We start from the raw sequence: 10492 nt of genomic DNA on the forward strand, positions 1-10492 counted from the left end.
TTTTCTCTCTTTTCATTTTTTTATTTGGTGGGCTTCTTTGGCCTCTTTTTTATGGGCTTCTTTGGCCTCTTTTATTTTTATAAAGTCCGAAGTCTCATCCCGAGTTGTGGGGGAATCATAGTCTTCATCATCCTTTCCTCACTTGGGACAATGCTCTAATAATGAAGATCATCACACTTTTATTGATTTACAACTCAAGAATTACAACTCAATACTTAGAACAAAATATGACTCTATGTGAATGCCTCCGGCGGTGTACCGGGATATGCAATGAATCAAGAGTGACATGTATGAAAAATTATGAAGGTGGCCTTGCCACAAACACGATGTCAACTACATGATCATGCAAAGAGCAATATGACAATGATGGGATGTGTCATAATAAACGGAACGGTGGAAAGTTGCATGGCAATATATCTCGGAATGGCTATGGAAATGCCATAATAGGTAGGTATGATGGCTGTTTTGAGGAAGGTAAATAATGGGTGCAAGATACCGGCGAAAGTTGCGCGGCATAATAAAGGCTAGCAAAGTGGAAGGGTAAGTGTGCGTATATCCATGGACTCACATTAGTCATAAAGAACTCATATACTTATTGCAAAAGTTTATTAGCCCTCGAAGCAAAGTACTACTACGCATGCCCCTAGAGGGATAGATTGGTAGGAAAAGACCATCGCTCGTCCCCGACTGCCACTCATAAGGAAGACAATCAAAAGAGCACCCCATGCAACAAATTTGTCACACAACTTTTACCATATGTGCATGCTACGGGACTTGCCAACTTCAACACAAGTATTTCTCAATTTCATAATTAACCAACTAGCATGACTCTAGCATTATCACCTTTATATCTCAAAACAATTATCAAGCATCAAATTGATCATAGTTTTTAATGCACTTTCAATGATAGTTTTTATTATACCCAACTTGGATGCTCATCATTCTAGAACCAAATTTATAACCATAGAAAATACCATGCTGTTCTAAATAACTCTCAAAATGATATAAGTGAAGCATGAGAGATGAACAATTTCTTAAAAATAAAGCCACCGCCGTGCTCTAGAAAATATAAGTGAAGCACATAGGGCAAACTATCTAGCTCAAAAGATATAAGTGAAGCACATAGAGTATTCTTAATAAATTCCAATCAAGTGGGTTTCTCCCAAAAGGTTTGTACAGCAAGGATGATTGTGGTAAACTAAAAAGCAAAGACTAATATCATACAAGACGCTCCAAGCAAAACACATATCATGTGGCGAATAAAAATATAGCTCCAAGTAAAGTTACCAATAGATGAAGACGAAAGAGGGGATGCCTTCTGGGACATCCCCAAGCTTAGGCTTTTGGTTATCCTTGAATATCTTGGGGTGCCATGGGCATCCCCAATCTTAGGCTCTTGCCACTCCTTATTTCATAGTCCATCAAATCTTTACCCAAAACTTGAAAACTTCACAACACAAAACTCAACAGGAAATCTCATAAGCTCCATTAGTGCAAGAAAGAAAAACCACCACATAAGGTACTGTAATGAACTCATTATTTATTTATATTGGTGTTAAACCTACTGTATTCCAACTTCTCTATGGTTCATACCCCTACATACTAGCCATAGATGCATCAAAATAAGCAAACAACGCACGAAAAGCAGAATCTGTCAAAAACAGAATAGTCTGTAGAAATCTGTAACTTTAGAATACTTCTCGAACTCTAAAAATCCTACAAAATAGGACGTCCTAGGAAACTTGTATATTGATCTACAGCAGAAAGAATCAATGCAAAAGCACATTTCTGTGATTTATTGAATTTTGTCTCGTGAGCGCAAAGTTTCTGTTTTTCAGCAGAATCATATTAACTATCACCATAGGTTTTCCTATAGGTTCTACTTGGCACAAACACTAATTAAAACATGAAAACACATCTAAACATAAGGTAGATGCAAATTTTATTACTAAATAGAAGTAAAAACAAAAAACAAGTAAAATTGGGTTGCCTCCCAACTAGCGCTATCGTTTAACGCCCCTAGCTAGGCATAAAAGCGAGGACAGATCTAAGTGTTGTCATCTTTGGCACTTGATTCATAAGTAGCTCGCATGATAGATTCATAAGGTAATTTAACTTTCTTTCTTGGAAAGTGCTCCATGCCTTTCCTTAATGGAAATTGGAATCTAATATTCCCTTCCTTCATATCAATAATCGCACCAATCGTTCTAAGGAAAGGTCTACCAAGAATAATAGGACATGAAAGATTGCAATCTATGTCAAGAACGATAAAATCTACGGGCACATAGTTCCTATTTGCAACAATAAGAACATCATTGATCCTTCCCATAGGCTTTTTAATGGTGGAATCCGCAAGGTGCAAATTTAAAGAGAAATTATCAAAATCATGGAAACCTAGAATATCACATAAAGTTTTCGGAATCGTGGAAACACTAGCACCCAAATCACACAAAGCATAACACTCATGATCTTTAATTTTAATTTTTGTAGTAGGTTCCCACTCATCATTAAGTTTTCTAGGTATAGAAACTTCCAAATTAAGTTTTTCATCAGAAGATTGCATCAAGGCATCAAAAATATGTTTGGTAAAGGCTTTATTTTGACTATAAGCATGAGGAGAATTCAACACGGATTGCAACAAGGAAATACAATCTTCTAAAGAACAATTATCATAATTAAATTCTTTGAAATTCACAATAGTGGGTTCAATGCTATTTAAAGTCTTGACCTCTCCAAATCCACTTTTACCAAATTTAGCATCAAGATCTAAAAACTCTGAATCATTGGGACGCATTTTAACTAAAGTTGACTCATCTCTAGTCCCATCATTATTAAGATTCGTATTGCAAAACAAAGATTTAATAGGGGACACATCAATAACTTTTATATTTTCATCATTATTTTCATGGAAACTAGAATTACAAAGCAATCTTTCTTAGCACACAATCTAGCGGTTCTTTCTTTGCACTCATCAATGAAAATTCTCATAGCTTTGAGAGACTCATTGATATCATGCTTAGGAGGAGTAGATCTAAGTTTCAAAGAATCAACATCAAGCGAAAGTCTATCAACGTTCCTAGCCAAATCATCAACTTGAAGTAATTTTTCTTCAAGCAAGGCATTAAAATTCTTTTGAGAGATCATAAATTCTTTAACACTATTCTAAAAATCAGAGGGCATCTTATTAAAATTTCCATAAGAATTATTGTGAGAATTTCCATAATTATTAGAGGAATTACTAGGGAACGGTCTAGGATTAAAGTTTCCTCTATAAGCATTGTTACCAAAATTATTCCTACCAACAAAATTCACATCCATAGATTCATTATTATTCTCAATCAAAGTAGACAAAGGCATATCATTGGGATCAATAGGAGCACTCTTTGTAGCAAACAATTTCATAAGTTCATCCATCTTTCCACTCAAAACATTAATTTCTTCTATAGCATGCACTTTTTTACTAGTAGATCTTTCAGTGTGCCATTGAGAATAGTTAGCCATAATATTATAAAGGAGTTTGGTAGTTTCTCCTAAAGTGATTTCCATAAACATGCCTCCCGCGACTGAATCTAAAAGATTTCTAGAAGCAAAATTCAATCCGGCATAAAATGTTTGTATGATCATCCATAAATTCAAACCATGAGTAGGGCAATTGCAAATCATCAATTTCATTCTTTCCCAAGATTGGGAAACATGCTCATGATCAAGTTGTTTAAAATTCATAATATCATTCCTAACAGAGATGATCTTAGCGGGAGGAAAATACTTAGAGATAAAAGCATCTTTGCACTTATTCCATGAATCAATACTATTTTTAGGCAAAGACGAAAACCAAACTTTAGCACGATCTCTAAGTGAAAACGGAAATAACTTCAATTTAACAATATCATTATATGTATCTTTCTTCTTTTGCATCTCACACAAACCAACAAAGTTGTTTAGATGAGTAGCGGCATCTTCACTAGGAAGGCCGGAGAATTGATCTTTCATAACAAGATTCAGCAAAGCAGCATTGATTTCACAAGACTCAACATCATTAAGAGGAGCAATCGGAGTACTAAGGAAACCATTATTATTGGTATTGGAAAAGTCACACAATTTGGTATTGTCTTGCGCCATCACAACAAGCAACCCAACACACAAGCAAACAAAAAGGCAAGCGAAAGAGAGGAGACTGGGAAAGAGAGGGCGAATAAAACGGCAAGGGTAAAGTGGGGGAGAGGAAAATGAGAGGCAAATGGCAAATAATGTAAGTGCGAGGGAGATGAGTTTGTGATGGGTACTTGGTATGTCTTGACTTGAGCGAAGACCTCCCCGGAAATGGCGCCAGAAATCCTTCTTGCTACGTCTTGAGCTTGCGTTGGTTTTCCTTGAAGAGGAAAGGGTGATGCAGCAATAGTAGCGTAAGTATTTTCCTCAATTTTTGAGAACCAAGGTATCAATCCAGTAGGAGGCTCCTCACAAGTCCCACACACCTACACAAACAAACAAGAACTCGCCACCAACGCAATAAAGGGGTTGTCAATCCCTTCACGGCCACTTGCGAAAGTGAGATCTGATAGAGATAATATGATAAGATAAATATATTTTTGGTATTTTATAATATAGATTGGAAAAGTAAAGATGCAAATAAAAGTAGATTGAAAGCTTATATGATAAGAGATAGACCCCGGGGCCATAGGTTTCACTAGTGGCTTCTCCTAAGATAGCATAATTACTACGGTGGGTGAACAAATTACTGTCAAGCAATTGATAGAAAAGTGAATAATTATGAGATTATCTAGGCATGATCATGTATATAGGCATCACGTCTGTGACAAGTAGATCGAAACGATTCTGCATCTACTCACTACTAGGAAAACGGTTTTTAACGATAGTATATGTGGCCGTTAAAGGTTGGATTGTGGTTGTTAAAGGTCAATAACGACCACAATCTACTAGTCGTAGTAGGCTCCGTCGTTAAAAGTATAACGACCACGTACCTTTCGTGGTCGTTATTCTTATAACGACGGGATGGTGTCTCGTCGTCGACCCCAAGGCAATAACGACCACTTTTGTCGTTGCTAATAATGGTGGGATGGCGTGTAGATCCCAAGGCAATAACGACCACTTTTGTCATCGCTAATAATGTTACCAACATAGACTAAAGTATCATTACCGACCACTCTCTTCACACTTGCATATCCTTCAGAACCACTTATATTATAACATTCCTTCAGCAATCACTTTATGCAGCATCCAACATTTCAATATTAACATCAATATTAATATAGAAACAAAAGAATCTTAATTGAAAGGAACATAGCCTCTTTTATTAATAGAAGTACCAATATTCTGACATACAATTCTGAAATTAAAATATCTTGTAACAAATTTGAGTCAAAAGGACTCCTTATATCACCAATGTACTTGATCATATCTATATGGAAACCAAGACAACTAGAAAAGATAATATTTATTAGTCTTCAATAGAGGAACACCATCGTTGTTTGAATGGATATCATTCTTCACCAACGATTACAATGCCTCCTTATGCTTGATTCATTGGTGGACCATCAGTCCTACAAAATTTTGATTAGTTTATGAAAGTCAGTCCATGTAAATAAATGGCATCAAGGTATAATGACAAATAAAATCATTGTGTGAGAACAACTTACTTGATCATGTTGGCGTTCATGAGAACTATCAGTTAAAGATCTACCAGATAGAAGACGCTTAATTTCTGATACTTCTTGCGTCATGCCATTGACCTTTTCTTCGAGTACTTGTTTCGCTTGCTCAGAAGCTTGAAGTTGAGAAACTAATTCAGCCTTACTTAATGCTGGTCCTCGCAAATCTCGTGCTCTAATTCCACCACCAAAGCCAACTACGTGATCACGCCGCTTAGATGTGTCACATTTCTGCATGACTTCATCATTTGAAAGACCAGGATTTGACTGAACTATGGTATTAATTTGTGCCTGAAGTGCCAACAGTAAGTTATTTGCATAAACTTCCATCTCTAAGTAGGAATTGTACACACGATGTTCATTATGAAAGTTATGAACGTTCAATTAAGTCTTACATGTTTGGCGGAGGTTGTAGAATCAGGGAAGTCTGTACCCTTCTTGTGTGTCTCTGAAAATAGTTTATCCATACTCGGTGGCTTGTTTTCCTTTCCTCCATGTTCCAACATAGACAAGTGACTCTTATTAGTTGAAACAAAATGGTTAGACAACTCACACTGATATTATATTATGGAAATGAAAAACAAGAGAAGTTAAAACGTGTACCATGTCCCAAATTATCTGTCTAAAGGGTTTACTGCCAGATCGGTGAAGCATTTTGAGGTTAGCTCTGTTTTGGGTGTTTCTCTTGCTCTTTTTCTGTAGATAAATAGGATTATATTGTCAATTTCACAAATGGTTGAAAATTAAGAGGCAACATGAGAACTTACCAGAAACTCCTTGCTGAAAAAATGCTCCTTCACAAGCCATTCCCAGTCATCCTTTGGAATATCTTTAGGTACCTTTTTCATAGCCTCCTGCATAGTCTTGTTGGGTTTCACAAAATGCCGGTGCAAGTCTCCACGCCAGTTGATCCAAAGTTTCTCGACATGGTCTAATATCTCATGTTTGTACACATCTATTGCAATGTTGTTGTCAATATTTTCGAACTTGTCCTAAATAGTTGTTCATAAAACAGAGTCTCATAAATACATCAGTACAAAAATTCAGATTATAATGCTAGAACTTTTAACCAAACATACCTTAATTGCATCAAATATATGTTTCCGAGCTGCATCAGTACTATTGGACCATTCCTTTACCCTCATCGGGGTAATTCTAGGATTACGGACGATTCTACCCAAGTGTCGTGCAAAACTTTTGCAAAGCGCATGGTTATTGTAAAACCGGACTTTAATTTTTTGGGACTCCATGAGATCAGCTACTTCCTTGCATTTATTTTTCCCACGGACCCTACGCTTTTCACCTGTTCGAGGTCCTGCACCATTTGAAAGAAATATGTTAATCAAGTACAAAACAAGAAAAACATTCAAGCTACAATTTATATTGTAGCGGTCCGAATGAAGTATCAACTAATCAAGTTGCATTGTTGAGCTTACTAGTCTTGGACGTAGCTGCAAGGCCATGGTTACCCTGCACTTCTTCACTTTCCAGATTTTCATCAACTAATTCAGTTGCATTGTTGTGCTTACTAATCTTTGAGGTACCTTCAAAGCCATGGCTATCCTGGGATTCTTCACTTTCCAGATTTTCATTACCCATTAATTCATCTGCACCATTTGCACCATATGAAAATATACAACCAATCGGTCAGCATGGTGGATGAAGGAAAAATGAAAAAATTGAAGTTTTTCATACCATGAAAATCATGCATATCATTTCCCATGTCACCATCATTGCTGGTATCAGCTTCATCACTCATAGCTGCAATATATTATGAGTTACTTGAAGACAACAAAGCATAGAAACAATTCTTGGTACAATATATGGTACTTAGAAACTCACTTCCGAAATCATCAGCATCAAAATTTGTAGTAAACAAGATTGGTGTATTTGTTGCCGCATCATTTCCATCTATGAAAACAAGCAACCACATTATATCATCTTCAGTAGATAGACTGAATAATATTTTTATGTTTCTGTAGTACCTTTTGTAGCTAACTCATACTTTTTCCACAGTTCCTCATCTTGCAAATTAGGCTTGTGAGTAACCCTTTTTCTGCTGAAATCTGCTATTTGACTTGATTTCTCTGGCAAGGTCCGCCTAGCAATACCCTGGTGTACCAGTCCAGAATTATTCAACTGTGAGGAGCATCTTTCCCGAGCTAATGTTGTCAAGTTTCCATACTTGTGCTGACTCATTGTGATACCCTACGCATATAGTGTTAGTTTAAAGTGTGCACAAAGGCTGTACAAAGTAAAATTGAATTAAATAAGTGAATGTTGATATACTGAAAATGAATTATTGAATGCTAAATCAAATAAAGTAAGTACAAAACTACTTGTGTCACTGTTTATTAATAAGGTAAAAGCAAAAAATATGAAGCAAATCGATTACTACAGATTAAGAGTTGCATAAACTAGTGCCATCATGTTGTTCTATTTCTACGTGATGTTGTCGAATTTTGAAGCAAGTCGTCTTCATCGCCATTGTCAGGTTCAGCTTCATAGGCTTCATCATCAGACTGTCCATGTGGTACACTGTAAGCATGATGTGATGGATTTTTCACGACTGCATGCCATCCTTTTATAAGATTATCCTTGACAAAAAATACTTGAGAGACTTGGCTAGCCAGAACGAAAGGCTCATCTGTCAGAAGCAAACGCTGCAGGTTAAGACTAACGATTCCATGCTTGTTGTATTTCTTAATCCCATGCTCTTTGTCAAATACGTCAATCCAGTTGCAACGGAATAATGTCACACGCCTTCCACCTAAGTATTGCAGTTCGACTATCTCTGTCAATATGCCATAATATTCTACTGTATTACCATTATCCCCTTGTTCTGAAAGTACAGCCACCCCACTGTTCTGTGTGCAGAGGTGTCTATCTCGACTTTGAACACGATATCTGAATCCATTCATGTCATAGCCAGTAAAACATGTTACATTTTCCAATGGACCACGTGATAGTGCCAAAAGGTCTTCGGTGAGCTCACTCTTATCATGTTCGTGCAAGCTGGCTACCTATGCAGTGAAAAATAGTTATGTTAAAATCTTCACACAGAAATACAGAAATGTATGTGCATATGTATGTACACACAGTCTTTATTCTGGATTCTTTACCTTCTCTTTGAACCACTGATTGAACTTCTGGTTCCACATGGTGGTAAATGGTTGCAGTGAACATCCATCTTGACTACTGGAGTACTCACTACAATAATACAAAGCTTAATTGATATGGGCATGCAAAAATTAGTTGACTAAGTACTTAATAAGTGAACCGAATATCAATACCTGATATATGGTTGAACTTCATCACAATTTCTCAAAACATAAATATGAGCTTGCTCTGCTTCAAGAAGATTAAGATCTCTAGGTTTACGACCACCGGATGGCCTTCCATCCGGATTGAATATTGACAAATAATAGTTGTCATCCCTGGTGCATCATTGATTCTGCCTGGTCGATTATGCTTTGTCTCGACATCATCCAAATACCTAGAGCACAATGAAATGAACTCTTCTGCAATGTATCCCTCTGCAATGGAAGCTTCAGGTCGTGCCAAATTTCGCACTAGCGATTTCAGACACTTTATTTGTCTCTCAAAGAGATACATCCACCGATATATTGTAGGTCCACCAACAAGAGCCTCATTAGCCAAATGAACAGGCAGATGCATCATGACATCAAAAAAGGACGGTGGGAATTCCTTTTCAAGCTTACATAGTGTCACAGGTATTTGGGCCTGCATTTCATTAAGTTCTTCTACTAAAAGTGATTTGGAGTTTAATTTGCAAAAGAACTGTCAAAGCTCAACCAGAGGGTCATAAATATTCTAGGGAACAAGTCCACACAGTGCTAGAGGAAGTAAATGATTTAGTATAACATGGCAGTCGTGGCTCTTCAGTCCTGAAATTTTTTTCTCTTTCATATTAGTGCAGCGGCCAAGGTTTGAACAAAATCCATCTGGAACTTCGAGGTCCTTAAAAAACCAAAGGAATAAAATCTTATTGGGTGGAAGCAAAGTGAAAGGCGCAGATGGAAAAGTAGGCTTGTCCCCTTCCTTGTCCGGATGCATACCTGGCCTTATTTTCATTAGTTGCAAATCACGCCGAGAATTTATGTTATCCTTCATTTTTCCTTTGACATCCATAATTGTTGCCATGATACTATCACATATATTATTTTCTATATGCATGACATCAAGGTTATGGCACAACAAGAGAGTTTTGAAATATGGCAAATTACAAAATATACTTCTTTTGTTCCAGCTATCTCCTCTCTCATCGTGGGACACCTTTGTCTTCTTACTTGCATCCTTAGACAAGATAATCCCCTCTAGATCAGCCACTTGGTCCATCACATTTTGTCCTATCAAGGGTGTTGGTGGTTCTCTGGTTTCTATGGTACCATCAAAAGATTTTTTATCTTTCCTCCACCTATGGTTTTTATGAAGAAAGCATCGATGACCCATGTAACAGAACTTCCCACCATTTTTAAGCCTTAATGAACAAGTCCCACTGTGGCATACCGGACAAGCCAATTTTCCTTTTGTGCTATATCCAGAGAGGTTGGCATAGCCAGGGAAGTCATGGACCATCCACAGAAGTGCTGCACGCAGTGTGAAACTTGTTTTCGTTGATGCATCATAAGTGTCAACACCCTCGTTCCATAGTTCAATAAGTTCCTCTACAAGTGGTTGCAAATAAATATCAATTGCATCACCAGGACCATCAGGCCCTGGAATCAACATGGACAACATCACATTTTCTTGTTTCATGCACATCCATGGGGGCAAATTTAGGGGAACAAGGAATACGGGCC

At 37.1% G+C, this 10492-nt stretch overlaps 1 protein-coding gene across 1 annotated transcript; it reads right to left on the reverse strand.

Moving 5' to 3' along the window:
• Positions 1-5447: 5447 nt before the first annotated feature.
• Positions 5448-9101, reverse strand: LOC119274914. Its single transcript, XM_037555673.1, has 12 exons — positions 8963-9101; positions 8792-8879; positions 7655-8692; positions 7512-7580; positions 7365-7430; positions 7106-7276; positions 6749-6984; positions 6437-6661; positions 6273-6365; positions 6065-6163; positions 5658-5960; positions 5448-5561 (listed from the first exon to the last, which is right to left on the reverse strand). Exons 3-12 carry the CDS (start codon positions 7866-7868, stop codon positions 5556-5558), a joined length of 1482 nt encoding a protein of 493 aa, XP_037411570.1. The 5' UTR covers positions 7869-8692; positions 8792-8879; positions 8963-9101; the 3' UTR covers positions 5448-5555.
• Between the last annotated feature and the right edge of the window lie 1391 nt (positions 9102-10492).

This window comes from Triticum dicoccoides, chromosome 3B (genome assembly GCF_002162155.2).
Source record: "Triticum dicoccoides isolate Atlit2015 ecotype Zavitan chromosome 3B, WEW_v2.0, whole genome shotgun sequence".
NCBI classification, from domain to species: Eukaryota; Viridiplantae; Streptophyta; class Magnoliopsida; order Poales; family Poaceae; genus Triticum; species Triticum dicoccoides.

Excerpts from the sequence above, each read along its gene's own strand:
- LOC119274914 (XM_037555673.1), bottom strand. The coding sequence starts at position 7,868 with ATGAGTCAGCACAAGTATGGAAACTTGACAACATTAGCTCGGGAAAGA. Across the intron at positions 7,581-7,654 it reads GTATGAGTTAGCTACAAAAG|ATGGAAATGATGCGGCAACA; the intron begins GTACTACAGAAA and ends TTGTTTTCATAG. Across the intron at positions 7,431-7,511 it reads TGATGCTGATGATTTCGGAA|CTATGAGTGATGAAGCTGAT; the intron begins GTGAGTTTCTAA and ends AATATATTGCAG.